Source organism: Neoarius graeffei, chromosome 3 (assembly GCF_027579695.1).
Source record: "Neoarius graeffei isolate fNeoGra1 chromosome 3, fNeoGra1.pri, whole genome shotgun sequence".
NCBI lineage: Eukaryota > Metazoa > Chordata > Actinopteri > Siluriformes > Ariidae > Neoarius > Neoarius graeffei.
This window is the reverse complement of record NC_083571.1, coordinates 114,601,258-114,622,734: the sequence shown is the minus strand read 5'-3', so window position 1 is coordinate 114,622,734 and position 21,477 is coordinate 114,601,258. Positions and strand designations below refer to the sequence as shown.

The window sequence follows — 21,477 nt, the reverse complement described above, 5'->3', positions numbered from 1 at the left end:
TATCCGACAGGGAGACGAGTGGAAGACTGCCTTTAACACCCCGTCTGGGCACTACGAATACCAGGTGATGCCCTTCGGACTCACCAACGCACCAGCTGTTTTTCAGGCCCTAATCAACGACGTCTTAAGGGACATGATTAACCTGTACGTTTTTGTCTACCTCGACGACATCCTTATCTTCTCCAAGACCGTGCAGGAGCACCGCCACCATGTCCGCCAGATTCTCCAGAGGCTGCTACAGAACAATCTGTTCGCCAAGGCCCAGAAATGCGAATTTCATGTTCCCGAGGTCTCCTTTCTGGGATTTATTGTACGGACAGGCCAACTCCAAATGGACCCTGCCAAGACCCAGGCTGTCTGGGATTGGCCTACTCCCAAGTCCGTTAAGGAGGTTCAGCGGTTCTTAGGATTCGCTAACTTCTACCGCAAGTTCATCAGGAACTTCAGTTCTGTGGCAGCACCCATGTCAGACCTCACCAAAAGGACAGGTGGATCTTATGTCTGGTCTCCTCAGGCAGAAAAGGCATTCAAAGACCTCAAGGACCGCTTCTGCACGGCACCCATTCTGGTCCTCCCAGACACCTCCCAACCATTCATCGTGGAGGTGGACGCCTCAGACAGTGGTGTCGGCGCGGTTCTCTCTCAACGTTCGGAAGGAAAGCTGCACCCCTGCGCTTACTTCTCCCACCGCCTGAGTCCTGCGGAGTCCCGGTACGATGTCTTCCGAGTCTTTGGTCTTCCACAGGACATCGTCTCAGACCGAGGGCCCCAGTTCTCCTCCCGAGTGTGGCACGGGTTCTGGAAGGTCATCGGAGCCACTGCCAGCCTCTCCTCTGGGTTTCACCCACAGTCCAATGGTCAGACGGAGAGGCTCAACCAGGACCTGGAAACCACCCTGCGAGGCCTGGCTATGGATAACCCGACATCGTGGAGCACCTGGCTGCCATGGGCAGAGTACGCCCACAACACCCTGCAGTCATCGGCCACCAAGCTGTCACCATTCCAGTGCCAATTCGGGTTCCAGCCACCTCTGTTTCCGGACCAGGAGGAGGACGCGGGGGTGCCCTCGGTCAACCAATATGTGAGACGGTGTCGCAAGACCTGGAGCAAGGTCAGGAAGACCCTCATCCAGACCTCCAGAACCAACCAGACTCAGGCCAACCGCCATAGAAGACCTGCACATGCTTTCCGCCCTGGGCAGCGGGTTTGGCTGTCCACTAAGGACCTTCCACTGCGGGTGGAGAACCGCAAGCTTGCTCCTCGCTACATTGGCCCCTTCAAGGTGGTGCGCAGGGTGAACCCTGTCTCCTACCGGCTCCAGTTGCCCCGGACTCTGAGGATCAACCCCACTTTCCATGTTTCCCTGTTGCGGCCCGTACTTACGTCTACGTATGCCCCTGCCCCTAGGAACCCCCCACCCCCCCCGCATCTTCCAGGGGCAGACTGTGTTCACTGTGCATCGCCTGCTTGACTCCCGCCGGGTCCGCGGCGGGTTGCAATACCTGGTGGACTGGGAGGGCTATGGTCCTGAGGAGCGCTGCTGGGTTCCTGCTCGGGATGTCCTAGATAAAGAACTGTGTCGGGACTTCCATTCGGCCCATCCGGATCGCCCTGGGAACGTCAGGAGACGCTCCTAGGGGGGGGGTCCTGTTAGGACTTGGACTGTTTTGGCCTCTAGAGGCCGCTGTTATTTCCTTTTCGTGTCATGTTTATTTTGGCCTCTAGAGGCAGCCACTGTTCCTGTGTTTTGTGTTTTTGTTAATTGCCTGTTTAGTCCTAATTATCTTCACCTGTGTCCTTAATTAGTTTGTGTATTTATACCCCTGAGTTTAGTCCTCTTGTCACGGAGTCTTTGTGCTGTTATGTTTATCTCCAGTTTCCTCTATACCAGGGGTGTCAAACCTGATCCATAAAGGGCCGTGTGGCTGCAGGTTTTCATTCCAGCCATGCAGCAGCACCCTGATTTGGCTCATTCAATCAACTGACACACCCACCCTTTAATCAAGGGTGGGTGTGGCTGCAAGTATTTGACTGTGTGAAGACAGTTCAGTTGATTGAATGAGCCAAGTCAGGTGTGCTGCTGCATGGCTGGAATGAAAACCTGCAGCCACAAGGCCCTTTATGGATCAGGTTTGACACCCCTGCTCTATACCGTGTTCTTTGTTTTGCACTTTGCTTTTCTTTTGGATTTAGTAGTGACTGTGTTTTGTGGATCTTCTGAGCTTTTGCATTTTTGCCTTTTTCTTTTTGAACTTTTGGATTATACTCTTTGTTTTTGTTTTTTTGTTTTGCCCTGGATTGTATATAGTGTACATAGTATAAATAAACCTTTTGATACTTTTTCTACTTCCGCCTCACGCCTCTGCATTTGAGTCATCCCCCTGGTGGCCTAGTGGGGGTTTGCTGGATCATCACACCAACGAACCAGGTTCGAATCCCAGCAAAACCCTAACAACAATATCAGTTTTTGAGATTTGTAAATTATTGCATTTCGTTTTTATTTACAATTTGTACTTTGTCCCAACTTTTTTGGAATCGGGATTGTATTCCTACGGCATTCCAGCAGCATTCGAAACATTCTGATCGCGTTCAAGGGAAAAATCAAAATGGGAAGCCAATTCAAATCCTGCCAGAATGTCTCAAATGAGCCGGAATGCACCTCGGGTGCATCTCAATTGCTGCCGGAATCTATTTCAATATTAAAATAGTTCAGCTGGAATGCACTTCGAATGCCGTCTGAATATTTCGACTGCCACTCAAATACATCTTGAATGCAGTCGGAACGTCCCGATTGGCCCTCGAATGAGTCCAGACATAATTCAGAACACCACCGAATCGCATAAAAACGTGGCTAGCTGCCGCTGGAACTTCAGTCTGCATTGAGGAGTCGCCTGCTCAACATCAACCTTTTGTCCATTGTTTAAAAAAGTTCCCCAAGTTTCTCACGTCATGCCACCAAGGAAGAAGGGAGCCAAGGTCAAGAACTCCACCGCGGCCATGGTCGGGTCTGATACCTTCTAGGTCTTCTCCTCCTAATGTTTCTTCTTCTAGCCTCCTCCACATCTCTTTCAAGCAGGTCTTGCTGGAGGACAGCAATCTGGAGCAAAGCAACATGGTCCATAATCTATGGTGTCTGGGCTGAGACTGATGAAAATGCTAGATTCGGCAGCGTTTTATACCCTATCGGGGACCATTCCGGTGGCATTCTTGGTACACTTGGGACATTCGTGTTACATTCGAAATATTCGAGCTGCATTCTCTTTGGATTCTTAGACATTCGAAACATATTCGGCGGCTATTCCGGGAGCGTTCTGACTGCATTTGAGGTGAATTCGTACAGCATTCGAGGCACCTTCCGACCAGACTTCGGGTGGTATTCGGGCAGCAATCGAACCGCACTCGTACGGCATTCGAAGTGCATTCTTAATCTTCTTACTGCATTCTGACCGCATTCTAGGTATTCCTACTGTGTTCCAACTACATTTGAACTGCACTCGAAAGCTAATACACCCGGAATGTGCAAGAATCATTCGAGGCGGGTTCGAAGCGCATTCTAAGGGTGTATTCAGACCAGGATAGTTCGATAGTTCACTTGCTTTGGTCCGAACCAAATGGTTTTTTTATTTTTTCATTTTGGTGCGGTTCGCTTTCACACTGTACATTTTAGTAAGCGGACCAAAATCTGTCAACAAAGCCACGCGCCCTGAGGTCGTTCAGCTATTGGTCAGAGACGACACGCGCACAAAGCGTTAAGTTCAAAAGTAGTCATGGAGGCTTTCCGTGCTGTTATTCTTTTTAATGTCATCAAAGCTATATGTTTTTTCCAGTTTTTACTGTTTTCACAATTGTGCGATTACTATGCTGTTGTACAAGTAATTTATCAACGACGACGACAAAGGGCAAGGCGGCTACGGAGGATAGCGCTGATGAGCGCACATCATGTTGTGACAGTTCTGGCTCTTCACGCAAGACGGAGGAAGTATGTGTCGGGATATTCGCCTTATCCATCGTAATAGATGAATTTCTGTTTTGCGTCGCTAGTACCGCCACTTTTTGAAAGAATGTCCCTGATTTTAATGTAGGTCTGACGGAGTTTCTTCACTTTTAGCCGACATTGTTCTGGGGAGCGCGTGAACCCCTTCTCCTTCATTTTCTCACTGAATACAGCAAACACGTCGGCATTTTTGTGTGTTCTCTCCAAAAGCTCAGATATGTGGACATCTGCCCATATATCCACAAGGAGACGTGTTTCTTCCTCGGCCCACGTTTGCCCCCTACTCATTTTTTGTACTCTGTAGTCTAGCCTACCACTGGTCTGAATGACTGAACGACTGTTGTAAGGTTCCCTTGACAACCGAAACAGTGTTTGCACTTTGCGGTGGAGTGTCAAGACTCTGTTTCCCATAATGCTCGACAAACGACGGAAGCTCCCGAGGTACAAAAAAGCAAAACTGTCAGATTAGGTCCGGTCTGCTTTCACACCTCCAAAAGGTCCGCACCAGGGTTCCTTTGGTCCGGACCGAGTCCGACCTTGCAGCTCAGTCTCGGTCCGCTTGTTTGGTCCGGACCAGAGTTCGGTGGTTTGTATTCAGACCAACCCAAATGGTCTGGACCAAGGGAAATTTGGTTCGTTTGGTCCGGAGCAAACAACGTAGGTGTGAATACGCCATAAGTATTCGAACGGCATTCTTACAAACCTGTAAGAATGTCGGTCAGTTTGAAATTCCCGCCCGAATGTGGCACGAATTTTGAAAGGTTTCATTCTGGCTTGATTCCTGCTAATTCCGAATAAGTGTGACGGGGGCTTTACCGAAGAACCACCCTTATACATTTTACACAGCTTCCCAACGTTTTTGGAACTGGGGTTGTAAGATGTCTAATGTATCCACCAATCTGATAGCGGGAAATGTTTAAAACCCTGCTGTGGATTTAAACACTTCCATTTTAATCAAACCAATCAGTGTTTTTTACTTTTCAGAAGAACGTTACACCGGACAGGGATTATAATCACGAAACCAAGATTAGTCACATTTTCTGGTTCACAGATCTCATTATGGATTTGAGATTCATAAAATTGTGATGATTTGGGAAGGAAAAAAGTAGCGTTCGGGACAGTTCTGTAATTCCGATTGCAGCTTTGCTTCATGTCCCTTTAGGATCTGGAAGTGACGGTAACTGAAGATCTAATGGACTTCCTGGCTGAAGGTGCTGTGGCTATAGAGGTTTACGGGCACAAAGTAGCAAACCCACGCCGAAACCTCGCACTCTGGGACCTGGGGGTGATTCAGGACAAGACTCGCTCACTCACAGAGAAGTATATAGATGCACGCGTACACACACACACTGACACACTGAGTGTGTGTGTGTAACGGTGTTGTGTCCTGTCTCAGGTGGAATGAGGTGATGAGAAGGCTGGAGCTCTGGGTGCAGGTGTTGGAGCTGAATGAGGGGGGAGAGTTTGTCCCTGTGGAGGTGATTCCTGCTAAAGATGTGCGCACAGGAGGAGTGTTTCAGCTCAGGCAGGTACGTGTGGCTTGCATGGGCGTGTGTGTATGTAAATGTCCACGCATGTACCGTATATCTGTGCACGCAGGGTCAGTCACGGCGAATTCGGGTGGAGGTGCGCCCAGTGCCAGATTCCGGCACCATGCCCCTGATGGCCGAGTGTGTGCTCAGCGTGCACGTGGGCAACGTAGAGGTGCAATCGACTTCACACGTGAGCTACTGTCTCTCACGCGCACACATCACATATTCATTTCATAAACATAAACCAGCTGTTTATCACGAACACACGGTTGCCTCTGTCTCTGCAGGTGGGAGACCGCGAGCTGGACAGCTATCAGGTGAGTCTGCACTACAGACAATAGTTTTAAGGGCAAATTGAGGTTTATTCCTTATTCTGGATAAATCTGAAGGCAGCATCATGCGTTTGTTAAATGCACAGCTTTATACTGACGCATAGTCACATTGAATTCAGGAACCTGATTTGGTTAGAAGACGTTTTCTATAAAAACAGCTCTAACAGGAGTTCCACCTGTACGGTTTATATTAAAGCGAGACGGCCTTTCGATTTCATAAAATCGGTGAAATTTAGTTCCGTCTGAAATACGGTCATTCTGATGTCTGTTTATTTCTGTAATATCTAACAAAAAAAAAGACAGGCCATTCTGTTGCTGGGAAGTTATTTAATTTGAGGGGATTAAAGCAAATAACGTGCATGAAATTTTTCGCTTCGCGCAGTCAAGCAGACAGAGGAAGTTCATGTGCGTGTGCATGCACAGGTTTCCCTTTGAGCGTGCACTGACAGTTCCATCATTCTGTCGCTGAGCGCCGATATTTATTAGTTTGGTCCTACGTTTCCTTTCCTTCGTTTCTAATATAACAACGTCTTTTCTTCTCGCTTTCTTTCCATTACTGTAGTCGGTCTTTCACGTTTCATTCGTACACCACCTGAGCTCTATATAAAATCTGAAGCGCTCATAGGCTCGTCAGAGTGAAGCCAGCTGGGCGCCATCTTGCCACTCCTATCGCTGAACGGTCGTTTAGACTACTGGAAGTTAGATAAAATTGGACAAGTTATTTATGTAGTTGGTGAGCAAAAATTAGAAGAAAAATGCCAACATGTGCAGCAGTGAACTGTACAAATCGTCAGGTCAAAGGTCGTGGACGGACGTTTCGCCTGCGAGTATTGAGATATACTAGTGCGTCTCAAAAAATTAGAATATTGTGAAAAAGTTCAATATTTTCCATTAGTTATTTAAGAAAGTGAAAATGTTATATATTATAGACTCATTACACATAAACTAAAATGTTTCAAGCATTTTTCTATTTTAATTTTAATCAGTATGGCATACAGTACAAAAACATTAAAAAAAAAACATCTCAAAATATTAGAATATTTCATTTCGAGTTTGAGTAAAACAGTATGAACACAGTGTATCTCTCGGTCTAGTTCAGTACACACAACCACAATCATGGGGAAGACTGCTGACTTGACTGTTGTCCAGAAGATGATCACTGCTGCCCTCCACAAGAAGGGTAAGCCACAAAAGGTCATTGCTGAAAAGGGTGGCTGGAAAAGGTGCACAAGCAACAGGGATGGCCGCAGTCTTGAGAGGATTGTCAAGAAAAGTTGATTCAAGAACTTGGGAGAGCTTCACAAGGAGTGGACTGAGGCTGGTGTCAGTGTATCAAGACCCATCACGAACAGACATCTTCAAGAAAGGGGATACAACTTTCGTGTTCCTAATATCAAGCTACTCCTGAGCCAGAGACAATGTCAGAAGTGTCTTATCTGGGCTAAGGAGAGAAAGAAATGGACTGTTGCTCAGTGGTCCAAAGTCCTCTTTTCAGATGAAAATGCATTTTGCATTTAATTTGGAAATCACGGTTCTAGAGTCTGGAGGAAGAGTGGAGAGGCACAGAATCCAAGGTGTTTGAAGCCCAGTGTGAAGTTTCCACAGTCTGTGATGATTTGGGGTGCCATGTCATCTGCTGGTGTTGGTCCACTGTATTTTATCAAGTTCAAATTCAACACAGCCATCTACCAGGAGATTTTAGAGCACTTCATGCTTCTATCTGCTGACGAGCTTTTTGGAGATGCTGATTTCCTTTTCCAGCAGGACTTAGCACCTACCCACAGTGCCAAAACTACTACCAAATGGTTTGCTGACCATGATATTACTGTGTTTGATTGGCCAGCCAACTTGCCTGACCTGAACCCCATAGAGAATCTACCGGTATGGGGTATTGTCAAGAGGAAGATGAGAAACACCCGACCCAAAAATACAGATACGCTGAAGGCCACTATCAAAGCAACCTGGGCTTCAATAACACCTCAGCAGTGCCACAGACTGATCACCTCCATGCCACACCGCATTGATACAGTAATTCATGGTAAAGGAGCCCCAACCAAGTATTGAGTGTATAAATGAATATATTTTTCAGAAGTTGGACATTTCTGTATTGTAAGTCCTTTTTTTGATTGATCTTAGGGAATATTCTAATAATTAGAGATACTGGATTTCTGATTTTCATGAGCTATAAGCCATAATCATCAAAATTAAAACAAAAAAGGCTTTAAATATTTCACTTTACATGTAATGAATATAGAATATATGAAAGTTTACCTTCTTGAATTAAATTATGAAAAAAAAGGAACTTTTTCATGGTATTCTAATTTTTTGAGATGCACTAGTATATTAGTATAATGTTACATATATAATATAACCTTTCTCTTTCATATATTTCTTTCTTATATAAGGAAGAAGAAATATATGAAAGAGAAAGGTGCACTGTATAAGGGAAAATCTGAAATAATCTCCGTAAAAATAATTATCATCGTAAAAAAGAGCCATTCAATGGTCAGAAAAATGGTCAGAGACTGAACTGGAAAAGGGAAAAAAACAATAACAGTAAAGCGGCGCACTATAAAGATATGTAAGGAATGGGGGGTGAAGTTGAGAAAATAAGAGGAGGTAATGAAAGATGGGGGGAAAAAGTCAGGAGATACTTTTCTTGGGGCAAATGTGATCAGATATGGCGGTTTAACACACAAACCAAATACACACGATGGGAGTGGTAATATGGTGGCGGCCAGATTGTGTCTACAGCGGGGAATAGGCTATGAGCTCTCCAGATTTTATATCGAGCACAGTGTTGCACACTCACGTCCTCCATTTTTCTCTCCTGTTTCAAATTTGTATCCCACAATGCTTTGCACGAACGGGGAAAGCCCACCACGTGATGCATGACGTAGTATCTTGAATTGGGTCATGGTGAAGCAGGAAAAAATAGCGGAGAATTTAGGGCCAGGTAGAGAGAAATTGTTCTGTTAAAACTAATAAAACTGGAAGTCTGTGATTCGAATTAAGGAGCTTTCGGTAGCTTTTTGAGGAGATCTTGAGCATTTTTAGAAGAGATATCCAGTGCTGGTGCTTTTAAGTGTCTGATACAGGAAGCTGTTCAGGGTCGAGTGCTTTCTGAAGAGGTCTGAACGTGTCCCGATGCCACTGTAAATCTGCAGCACGTGTGATGTGGATGTGTTTGCGTTTGTGCAGGAGAGAGATTTGGAGCGACTGAAGACACAGTGGCTCACCGCCCTCACTCAGAGACAGGAGAACCTGGACCAGCAGCTCCAAAATCTCGTCAGTAAGCCAGGTGAGACGACAGGAACAGTTTGGCCAGAGATAATGTACACAACATAACGCACTCCTGAGGCTAAATGAAACAGAGGTCAGGTGCTAACTGTTTAGCGTTTTAAAACTCATCTAAAGGTGTCTAATGTGTCCCACAGAACAACACTGAGATCTTCTAAGTGATGGATCTTTCTATTTCTGTGTCTGGTAACTCATCCATTCCATGCACCTCTCTTCAACTTCCTCTCTCTAGATAAGTCCGAGGACGATGTAGAAAAGGAGGCTCAGCTGTTGGAGTGTCGTCTCACTCTGACAGAGGAACGGAACGCAGTGTTGCTGCCTCCTGCTGGCAGCGGTATTCCTGGAGCTCCTGCTCATTGGTGAGATCATCTCCCCAGCAGATCTGAGTACCAACCAACCTCTACTTTTCTTCTTTCTAAATAGCCAGCTGTCGGGTCACTTTGACCAGGTTTTCATTTTCTCTGCAGGGTTCCAGCACCAGGAATGGAGACACACGTCCCGGTCATCTTCTTAAACCTCACTGGTGAGTTCTGCCTGATTTAAACACACTCGCTCGAGCTTCTACACTCGAACAGATTCATACTTACCTACTGGTGGTGCAAATGCAAACATGGAAGAGAAAAGAAGTCCTTGAAGGTGTGTAGCTCTCAGGGGAGTTCCCCAGTTCCTCTCAATGAGGCCTGAGAACTGTTTGGGCCAAGATTATTATGAATTGTAAAAGATTTTCAGACTGTTTTTAGATTTTTATTTCATTTCAAGCATGCTTTTTTTTTTTCTTCTTCTTCTCTCTCTTCCCTAATTTGGGTGTGGCCAATTCCCACCCACTAGATACCGGTAGGCCTCTCATCACATCACGGCTACTAACCAGTGAAGGAGAAGGTCATTGTGCGCTTTTCGAACTGCTGCTTATGCAACGTTAGGGTGTGTGGTGTAACGCACTCGGAGGAAAGTGTGATCCGTTCACTCGGTGTACATGAGCTCACAGACGGCCATGACTGGCGAGCATCGCTGTGCTTGACAGGGGAGAGAGTACGCCACCCTTCCGTCCCTGAGAGCACAGGTCAAATTTTGCTCTCTCTGATTTTATTTTTTTTAAATCCCAGACTGGCCAAAAGTCCTGAAGGGGGATTATGTCGTGGCGTGGATTCTTTGTTATATGTCGGTAATATACAGAAATTGGGTCACATTTTCCAAGAGTTCCAGCCGTTGATTAACAAAATTATACTTTGACAATTTCATGAGGGTGTACGTTCTTCTGAAATCAACTTCTCTCACAGATTGTGGAGGAATTTCACAAAACTTGGCAGAAGGCTTTGTTATACAGTATGCCGATAATACGCGTATTGTGATTTTGTTCAATTCGGTCACATTTTCCCAGAGTTCCAGCCCTTGATTAACAACCTTGCACTTTTACAATTTCATGAAGGTGTGTTCGCTTTCTGACATCAACTCCTCTCACGATTTTTGGACGAATTTCTCGAAGCTTGGCAAAAGGCCTTGTTATATGACGGTAATACGCAGATTGCGATTTAATTTCGTTTATGAAAATTTTCCCAGAGTTTTGACCCTTGATTAAATAACTTGTACTTTGACAATTTCATGAGGGTGTACGTTCTTCTGAAATCAACTTCTCTCACAGATTGTGGAGGAATTTCATCAAACTTGGCAAAAGGCTTTGTTATATGACGGTTATATGCAGATTGAGATTTTGTTTAATTTGGGCAAATTTTCCCAGAGTTACGCCCTTGATTATTAACAAACTTGTACTTTGGCAATTTCATCAAGGTGTGCTTGCTTTCTGAAATCAACTTCCTTCATAATTTTTATCCCCCACTGGTTGAAAGGCCCGAAGGAGGATTATGTCGTGGCGATGTCCGTCCATCCGTCCATCCTGGGAAGGGTCAGACTTCTGAACTCAACTCCTCTCACAATTTTTGGAGGAATTTCACGAAACTTGGCAGGATTATTTGTTATATGTCGGTAATATGCATATTGCAGTTTTGTTCAATTCAGTCGCATTTTACCAGAGTTATGGCCGAGTTGCCAGCAGGGGATGTTGTGCTCTCAGAGCACTCTTGTTTTCTACTGGCAGATTATTTTCCTTTTTTTTCTGGAAATAAATGCTTAAAATTTGAAAAATTATCTGCCAATATAGCAAGATTGTGTCCTACTTGAAATTATTGAAAGAATGTCCAGAAATGGGATAATCAGTCATATATTTGGTTTATTATAATCTTATAATAGGAAATGCTCGATAAATCTATCTATAATCAAGGCATGTTCATGTCCTAAGATTTTTGGACATTATTATTATTATTATTATTATTATTATATATTGTTATTTATTTTGTATTGTGTTTTGTCCCTGTGGATTCCCTCCCACTTCCCAAAAACATGCTGGTAGTTGGACTGTGTGTGTGTAGTGGACTGCTTTCCTAGTCTGGCTAACGCGACAAAGCTCTCCGAGCATTTGGTCTGGCCAAGATATTAAGCCCAACCGTTTCCCAGAGCCCGTGGTTGACCCGCCTCCCTGAAATGCCTCAGTTTGCTACTGGTCGAAGCCAGAAAAGGCTGTGACGAAGCTTAAACCAATCACATCACTCTTTCCTCTGACGTATGTGACGCGACGGGGCTAACTGGTAGATTAAACTCTTACCGAAGCCGGTCGGGAGCAAGGCGAAAACGTCCTTCCTTTCAATAAATACCTCCAGGGCCGCTCTTTGCTCCGTTTTCAATGAGAACTTCCCGTTGAATGCTTTCAATACAGCATCCGTGAATGAAGCGCTTCCGGCATAGATTCTGTAAACAATCTATGGCTTCCGGTCGCAGTTCTACTACGTCAGTGCCTTGAACACGCCTCTACCCAGGGCCATTGGAGATGCTCAAAGTTGATTGGTTCCCGATTTTTCGGGAGCTTGGAAGAGCTGTAGATAGCTTGCCTGGCCAGACTAAGCTCGCAGCAGGCCCTCGTGTTGCGTCATGCTTAGGATGGGCGGGCCCAGGCTACTGCTTTCCTGTTAGGGTTTTGCTGGGATTCGAACCTGGTTCGTTGGTGTGATGATCCAGCAAACCCCCACTAGGCCACCAGGGGAATGACTCAAATGCAGAGGCGTGAGGCGGAAGTAGAAAAAGTAACAAAAGGTTTATTTATACTATGTACACTATATACAATCCAGGGCAAAACAAAAAAAACAAAAACAAAGAGTATAATTCAAAAAGAAAAAGGCAAAAATGCAAAAGCTCAGAAGATCCACAAAACACAGTACAAAGGAAACTGGAGATAAACATAACAGCACAAAGACTCCGTCACAAGAGGACTGAACTCAGGGGTATAAATACACAAACTAATTAAGGACACAGGTGAAGATAATTAGGCAATTAACACAAACTCAAAACACAGGAACAGTGGCGGCCTCTAGAGGCCAAAATGAACACGACATGAAAAGGAAATAACAGCGGCCTCTAGAGGCCAAAACAGTCCTAGTCCTAACAGGACCCCCCCCAGGAGCGTCTCCTGACGTTCCCAGGGCGATCTGGATGGGCCGAATGGAAGTCCCGACATAGTTCTTTATCAAGGACATCCCGAGCAGGAACCCAGCAGCGCTCCTCAGGACCATAGCCCTCCCAGTCCACCAGATATTGCAACCCGCCGCGGACCCGGCGGGAGTCAAGCAGGCGATTCACAGTGAACACAGTCTGCCCCTGGAAGATGCGGGGGGGTGGGGGGTTCCTAGGGGCAGGGGCATACGTAGACGTCAGTACGGGCCGTAACAGGGAAACATGGAAAGTGGGGTTGATCCTCAGAGTCCGGGGCAACTGGAGCCGGTAGGAGACAGGGTTCACCCTGCGCACCACCTTGAAGGGGCCAATGTAGCGAGGAGCAAGCTTGCGGTTCTCCACCCGCAGTGGAAGGTCCTTAGTGGACAGCCAAACACGCTGCCCAGGGCGGAAAGCGTGTGCAGGTCTTCTATGGCGGTTGGCCTGAGTCTGGTTGGTTCTGGAGGTCTGTATGAGGGTCTTCCTGACCTTGCTCCAGGTCTTGCGACACCGTCTCACATATTGGTTGACCGAGGGCACCCCCGCGTCCTCCTCCTGGTCCGGGAACAGAGGTGGCTGGAACCCGAATTGGCACTGGAATGGCGACAGCTTGGTGGCCGATGACTGCAGGGTGTTGTGGGCGTACTCCGCCCATGGCAGCCAGGTGCTCCACGATGTCGGGTTATCCATAGCCAGGCCTCGCAGGGTGGTTTCCAGGTCCTGGTTGAGCCTCTCCGTCTGACCATTGGACTGTGGGTGAAACCCAGAGGAGAGGCTGGCAGTGGCTCCGATGACCTTGCAGAACCCGTGCCACACTCGGGAGGAGAACTGGGGCCCTCGGTCTGAGACGATGTCCTGTGGAAGACCAAAGACTCGGAAGACATGATTAAACAAAAGTTTCGCAGTTTCAAGAGCAGAGGGGAGTTTGCACAGTGGTATGAAGCGGCAGGCCTTGGAGAATCTGTCAACTAAGACCAAAATGACCGTGTTACCTTGTGACTCAGGGAGACCCGTGATAAAGTCGACTGCTACGTGGGACCAGGGACGCCGGGGAATGGTCAGAGGATGCAGGAGACCCTGGGGACGCTGTCGTGGGTTCTTGGTTCTGGTGCAAACCTCACAGGACAGGACAAATGACCTTACTTCCTTCTCCATGTTAGGCCACCAGAAGCGTCTTTTCAGGAAGTCCAGGGTCCTCCGAGCTCCCGGGTGGGCGGTGAGAGGGGAAGAGTGACCCCACTGGAGAACCTTGGCCCGGGCTTGATGTGGGACGTACAAGAGGCCTGGTGGCCCCGTCCCAGGACCGGGGTCCTGGCGTTGGGCTCGTCGGACAGCCTCCTCAATACCCCAGCGGACAGGGGCCACAATCCGGGACACAGGGATAATAGGCCCGACTTCATTCTCCCTGTTAGTGGCAGAGAACAGTCTGGACAGTGCGTCAGGTTTGGTGTTCTTGGAGCCGGGGCGGTATGAGAGGGTGAAGTCAAACCGACTGAAAAACAGGGCCCACCTAGCCTGTCGAGGGTTCAGTCTCTTGGCTTGCTGGAGGTACTCCAGGTTCTTGTGGTCAGTCCAAACCAGGAATGGATGTTGTGCTCCCTCCAGCCAGTGCCTCCACTCCTCAAGGGCCAGTTTGACCGCTAGCAGTTCTCGATCCCCCACATCGTACCGGGACTCAGCAGGACTCAGGCGGTGGGAGAAGTAAGCGCAGGGGTGCAGCTTTCCTTCCGAACGTTGAGAGAGAACCGCGCCGACACCACTGTCCGAGGCGTCCACCTCCACGATGAATGGTTGGGAGGTGTCCGGGAGAACCAGAATGGGTGCCGTGCAGAAGCGGTCCTTGAGGTCTTTGAACGCCTTTTCTGCCTGAGGAGACCAGCCATAAGATCCACCTGTCCCTTTGGTGAGGTCTGACATGGGTGCTGCCACAGAACTGAAGTTCCTGATGAACTTGCGGTAGAAGTTAGCGAATCCTAAGAACCGCTGAACCTCCTTAACGGACTTGGGAGTAGGCCAATCCCGGACGGCCAGGGTCTTGGCAGGGTCCATTTGGAGTTGGCCTGTCCGTACAATAAATCCCAGAAAGGAGACCTCGGGAACATGAAATTCGCATTTCTGGGCCTTGGCGAACAGATTGTTCTGTAGCAGCCTCTGGAGAACCTGGCGGACATGGTGGCGGTGCTCCTGCACGGTCTTGGAAAAGATAAGGATGTCGTCGAGGTAGACAAAAACGTATAGGTTAATCATGTCCCTTAAGACGTCGTTGATTAGGGCCTGAAAAACAGCTGGTGCGTTGGTGAGTCCGAAGGGCATCACCTGGTATTCGTAGTGCCCAGACGGGGTGTTAAAGGCAGTCTTCCATTCGTCTCCCTGTCGGATACGGATGAGGTGGTATGCGTTCCGTAGGTCCAACTTGGTGAAGACGGTGGCGCCTTGGAGCAGGTCGAAAGCTGTGGACATCAGCGGAAGGGGATATCGGTTGCGCACAGTGATCTTATTCAGGCCCCTGTAATCAATACATGGTCGGAGCCCCCCATCCTTCTTGCCGACAAAGAAGAAGCCGGCTCCAGCAGGTGAAGTGGAGGGTCGAATAAACCCAGAGACCAGGGCATCTTTGAGGTATTCCTCCATGGCCTTGCGTTCTGGCTGAGAGAGTGAAAACAGTCTGCCACGAGGAGGGGTAGTCCCAGGGAGCAAGTCGATGGCACAGTCGTAGGCCCGGTGCGGAGGAAGAACGGCGGCCCTGCTCTTGCTGAATACCTCCTTGAGATCCCAGTACTCTGTGGGAACTTGAGATAACTCGGTGAGATCAGGGGGCTCGGCAGGAGACACAGGAGAGCTAGAGAGCAGACAAGAGGCATGGCATGCAGGGCCCCATTCCACAACCTGGCTAGTTACCCAGTCTATGCGAGGGTTGTGGCGAGTAAGCCAAGGAAGGCCTAGAATAACTGGGAACTCAGGTGAAGGAATCAGGTGCAGGGATATTTCTTCCTTGTGACCTTGAGACTGGAGGAAAACTGGAGAAGTAACTTGGGTGACTCTTCCATCACCTAACGCTTGGCCATCGAGGGCAGACACAGACAGTGGGACTTCAAGAGGTGCAGTCGGAATATTGATGCTTTGGGCGAAGTGAATATCCATAAAGTTCCCAGCCGCCCCTGAGTCTATCAAAGCTTGACAAGAGTGGACAGACTCACCCCAGGAGATGGAGACCGGGATGTAGATTCCTTGGCCAGGGAGTCCGGGAGAGAGGGTAGGCCCCGTCACAACCCTCCCTCGGCTGGACGGGGCGGTCCTTTTCCCAAGAGTTCGGGACATGATGCTCGGAAGTGACCAGGCTTGCCACAGTAGATGCAGCACTTGTCCCTCCTTCTGTGCTCCCTCTCAGATGCGGAGAGGTGAGTACGACCCACTTGCATGGGTTCTGGACAGTCACTGAAGGAGGTAGACGGTCTCCAGGTAGAGGTAGGGAGGCTGGGGGGGCTCAAGGCTTGGTGGCGTTCTCTCATCCTGTTGTCCAGACGAATAGCATGTGAGATGAGGGTTTCGAGGTCACTTGGGCATCCAATAGAGGCCAGACCGTCCTTGATGGGGTCAGACAGACCATGGTGGAAGGCTGACACCAGGGCAGTCTCGTTCCATCCACTTACTGCTGCGAGTGTTCGGAACGAGATGGCGTAATCTGCGACGCTTCCTCCTTGCCGGATGGACATGAGCTTTCGGGCTGCGTCGGTACTGATGTCTGCCTGATCGAAGACCCGAAGCATCTCTTCAGAAAACAGCTGGAAATCAAAGCACTCAGGTCCCTGTCTTTGCCAGATAGCAGTAGCCCAGGCTCGCGCCTTACCAGCTAATAAGGTGATCACAAAGGCAATCTTGCGGCGATCCGTAGTGTAGGTGGTAGGCTGAAGCTCAAAGGTGAGTTGACACTGGGTAAGGAACTCTCGGCACTCACTGTGCTTGCCGTCATACCTCTGTGGTGCAGGAAGGCTGGGTTCGCGAGGTGAAGAAGGCAGCATTGCAGGAGGCACTGGAGCAGGAGTGGGAGCTGGATCAGGAGCAGGAACTGGATCAGGGGCAGGAGATGCAGGCAGAGATGTCAGCTGTGCCAGGGTTTTCCCAATTTGCTGAAGCAGTTCCTCGTGGCGAGCGAGGGCCTCACGTTGGCTGGTGAGCGTACGTCCATGAGCGTCCATGGTCGCTCCGAAGCGTGTCAAAGCTGCCATAATTCCCTGAAGGTTGGCCGGGTAGACAGTTGAAGCAGCCTCTGCTGAGTCGGTCATGACGGAGTCTTTCTGTTAGGGTTTTGCTGGGATTCGAACCTGGTTCGTTGGTGTGATGATCCAGCAAACCCCCACTAGGCCACCAGGGGAATGACTCAAATGCAGAGGCGTGAGGCGGAAGTAGAAAAAGTAACAAAAGGTTTATTTATACTATGTACACTATATACAATCCAGGGCAAAACAAAAAAAACAAAAACAAAGAGTATAATTCAAAAAGAAAAAGGCAAAAATGCAAAAGCTCAGAAGATCCACAAAACACAGTACAAAGGAAACTGGAGATAAACATAACAGCACAAAGACTCCGTCACAAGAGGACTGAACTCAGGGGTATAAATACACAAACTAATTAAGGACACAGGTGAAGATAATTAGGCAATTAACACAAACTCAAAACACAGGAACAGTGGCGGCCTCTAGAGGCCAAAATGAACACGACATGAAAAGGAAATAACAGCGGCCTCTAGAGGCCAAAACAGTCCTAGTCCTAACACTTTCCCACACCCAGCGTTCCCAGGATAAAGCTCTGACTGAAGGGGAATGTATGAATGATACATTTAACAATTATTCCATGAAATCGAGTCGTACATGCACGCCTCGTCGGCTATAATCCATGTACGACGAGATTGAGTGGAATAACTCTTCTATCCACATTCACTAGATTTTGAGAAAAAGAGCATTTTTAAATTTTTTTTTTTTTTTTGCAAATTCGATAAAGAAAATCTTTATACAAAATGTCAGACAAAATCATTTCCATTTAGAATGCAAACAAACCGGCAAAATGACGAGCAATTTGTGAAAAATGCGATAATTATAATTATTGAAAAATTAAAAACAGATATGTTCTTACCATTTAAATAATTTTATTCCATATTTTGTTGCTTTTTTTTTGGTGTATTCTTTAGGGGGTTTCTTCTTCTTTAGTGTTTTTTTTTTTTTTTGGCGGTTAGCAAACCAGCTTAAAGGTGCATTACTGCCACCGACTGGGCTGGAGTGTGGAACAGGCGATATTGGGGGGAGAAAAAAAAAAGATATTCTTTTGGCTATTTCGGTTTCTTTTAAATACATGATAATTTTTGGGGTTTTGTTTTTGAGTAGAGTTTTTTTTTTTTTTTTTATTTCATCCTTGGTTGGTTCAGCAACACGCTCCGCCATTTTATTTTTCCTCAACTCTCAGTATATGAGCTGATATCCTAGTAGTAGAGTAGCCAATCAGAGTGCGCAGTTGCTCATATCCAGTGAATGTGAACAGAATAAAACTAATTATACTGATGGAGTCAATATCCGTCCTGTCCAAGACACGTTTCTGAAGTTTGATATTTTCGTCCTGGAACTGTGAGAATCATGTAGTTTTTCACCTCATGAGTAATTTTATAGCTTCCACTTTAGCATCTTGCTGAGCGACGGCCTCGACTCGGAATGATCAGTCATCTGTTCTCTCAGTAAGGTTTTTCAAACAGCTTGTTGTGGACGTGGGTCTAATATTAGTTTTAAATCTGTGATCTTTAAGGTCTTCTTTGTCTCCTTCACTTCTTTGTCTTCCATCCTCACGGAATGTCTTTATCTGTGTGCAGTATTTATACTCCAGAGAAAGACAAACAGCACAAAGTCAAACATGTATTTCAATAAATTTCCTCTGCCATCCACAGCTGAAGATTTTCATGATGGTCTCTCGACTCCGCTGGCTGCAGGCATGGATGCGGTCCTGAGCAGAGAGGATGAGGATGATTTCTTTGAGCTGCAGATCATAAAGCACCATGACTCCAAGGTAAGGACTGAACACAGTGGCCTGAGGTGAAGAAGTGTTAAATTTCACAGAGCTGATATGGTGGATCATTCGATACGTTTAAATCAATACACTTAAAAGTCACGGTGTCTTTTTTTGGGTTCTAACACATCGTGTGATCTGGATCTGTTTAGTGCCACAAATAGTTGTCTCTGTATTTGGATGTGTTTTGTTGTCGGGGTGCAGTTACTGCCCCTCGTGTCTGTATCATCTGTATCTCAGAACAAAGGATCTGTTCATTCGGAATAACAGAATAGTGTGTTTATATTCAGCTACATCCCTAATCACTTTATGAATGTCTGGCTGGCTGGCTGTTAGCTGTCTGCTTGTCTGCTGTTTGTCTTTCTGTCTTATTGTCTGTCTACTTGTCTGTCTGTCTGCTTGTATACTGTTTGTGTGTTATCTACGATTTGTCTATCTATTGTCCGTCTGCTTTTTTTATGATTGTTGATCATAAAGTCTGCTGGAAACCACATATTAATCATGTTAAAGCAAAAATAGCAAAGATTACTGCAATTTTGGGGAAATCAAGACACATTCTGGACTATAAATCACTACATACTCTGTATAATGCACTCATACTTCCATATCTGAGCTACTGTGTGGAGATACGGGGTAATACCTACAAATCTAACCTGCAGAGCAATAAGAATCGTCAATAATACGGGATATCTTGAGCATACAAACGCATTATTCGTAAAAGCACACACTCTGAAATTCACGGATCTGGTTAAACACAAGACTGCACAAATTATGTATAAAGCAAGACATAACCTTCTTCCGGGTGAGGTACAAAATACGTTTATGGAAAGGCAGGGTGGGTATAACCTGAGAGGGGAAATGAATTTTAAGAGAGTAAATGTTAGAACAACTCTGAAAAGTATGTGCATAACAGTCTGTGGGGTGAAATTGTGGAATGGTCTGGAAAATGAGCTCAAAAATAGCACCAACATAAAACTGTTTAAAAAATTATATAAAAACATGTTAATAAAAATATATGAGAATGAGGACAGGCAGACTATATAGGTGATGATGAAATTGAGAGTAAGTCTGTGACTGGTCTTCTTGTATTTAGTGTATAGTTATAGGTAAGTGTATATGTATGTACTGTATATATGTATTGTATGTGTGTATATATGCATAACATAAGTATCTGTATATATGATTCGATTTGGTCGATATTATACCATGTCGGTATGTTTTGGTATGTTGGTATGTTTTCTTTTTTGTTTATTGCTTTTGTTTTCTTTTGTATATATAGTTTATTATGGTGGAAAGTGACGTTTGATTAGCGGTGGTATAGAGGGTTAGGATTGGATAAGTTATTACTTCTTCCTAATCCTTTCCGAACATTGTTATGTTATTGCCTTGTGGCTACGCTATTCTGTTTGTTTATGACGATGTTTTGATTATTGCATTTTTATTTAAATTTTATTTTTATATCTTCTTTATTGTTCGGAATAATCAATCAATCTTTTCTACCATTTGTTTTTGTCTTATCTGTCTGCATGCTTGTCTACTATTTGTCTGTCTCTGTCTATCTGTCTGCTTGTCTATTTGTCGGTCTTATTTGTTTACATGCTTGTCTATTTGTCTGTCTGTCTGCTTGTATACTGTTTGTGTGTTATCTACTATTTGTCTGTCTTTGTCTATTATCTGTCTACTATCTGTCTACTTGTCTACCATTTTGTTTTTCTGTTTGCACGCTTGTCTGTGTATCTGTCTGTCTGCTTGTCTAACTGTCTATCTGCCTGCTTGTCTACTGTTTGTCTACCATTTCTTTCTTATGTCTGCATGCTTGTCTACTATTTGTCTCTGTCTATTTCTCTTTCTTGTCTGCTTGTCTATTTGTCTGTCTGTCTGCTTGTCTGCTATTTGTCTCTTTCTGTCTGCTGTCTGTCTGCTTGTCTATTATTTGTCTGTCTTATGTTTGTCTGCTTGTCTAGTATTAGTCTGTCTTATCTGTCTGCAAGCTTGTCTACTGTTTGTCTGTCTGCTTGTCTATTTGTCTGGCTTTGTCTGCTAGTATACTGTTTGTGTGTTATCTACTATTTGTCTGTCTCTCTATCTATTATCTGTCTGCTTGTTTACCATTTGTCTTACCTATCTGTCTGCTTGTCTATTTGTCTGTCTGATCTGTCTGCTTGTCTTTTTGTCTGTCTGCATGCTTGTCGACTGTTTGTCTGTCTGCTTTGTCTATTTGTCTGTCTGTTAGTATACTGTTTTTGTGTGTTATCTACTATTTGTCTCTCTATCTATTATCTGTCTGCTTGTCTACCATTTGCCTTTGTCTTATGTCTGTCTACTATCTGTCTGTCTGTCTGCTTGTCTACTTATCTGTCTGTCTTATGTCTGTCTGCTTGTATACGGTTTGTGTGTTATCTACTATTTGTCTATTTGTTTGTCTGTCTGCTTGTCTACCGTTTGTCTTTATCTGTCTGTCTATTATCTGTCTGCTTGTCTACTATTTGTCTGTCTACTATTTCTTATATGTCTGTCTGTTTGTTGTCTACTATTTGTCTGTCTACTATTTCTTATATGTCTGTCTGTTTGTTGTCTACTATTTGTCTGTCTACTATTTCTTATATGTCTGTCTGTTTGTTGTCTACTGTTTGTCTGTCTACCATTTGTTTGTCCTATGTTTCTATCTGTCTATCGAATTGCCTTCTAATCCATTATATTCAGCTTCAGTTTCCGACACTGTATAGTTTGATAG

General features: G+C 45.8%; 1 protein-coding gene across 5 annotated transcripts in view; it reads left to right on the top strand.

Annotated features, from left to right (window-relative positions):
* The window catches only part of LOC132883856 (kinesin-like protein KIF13B), a 164,751-nt gene that overhangs the window by 113,800 nt on the left and 29,474 nt on the right, over positions 1 to 21,477 (top strand). For all 5 annotated transcript variants that reach the window (XM_060917922.1, XM_060917924.1, XM_060917921.1 and 2 more), the window contains 8 exons: positions 5,157 to 5,314; positions 5,391 to 5,523; positions 5,594 to 5,716; positions 5,814 to 5,843; positions 9,060 to 9,159; positions 9,391 to 9,517; positions 9,626 to 9,681; positions 18,625 to 18,743. In XM_060917922.1, coding sequence (XP_060773905.1) covers positions 5,157 to 5,314; positions 5,391 to 5,523; positions 5,594 to 5,716; positions 5,814 to 5,843; positions 9,060 to 9,159; positions 9,391 to 9,517; positions 9,626 to 9,681; positions 18,625 to 18,743 — 846 coding nt within the window. The remainder of the gene's footprint in view (positions 1 to 5,156; positions 5,315 to 5,390; positions 5,524 to 5,593; positions 5,717 to 5,813; positions 5,844 to 9,059; positions 9,160 to 9,390; positions 9,518 to 9,625; positions 9,682 to 18,624; positions 18,744 to 21,477) is intronic.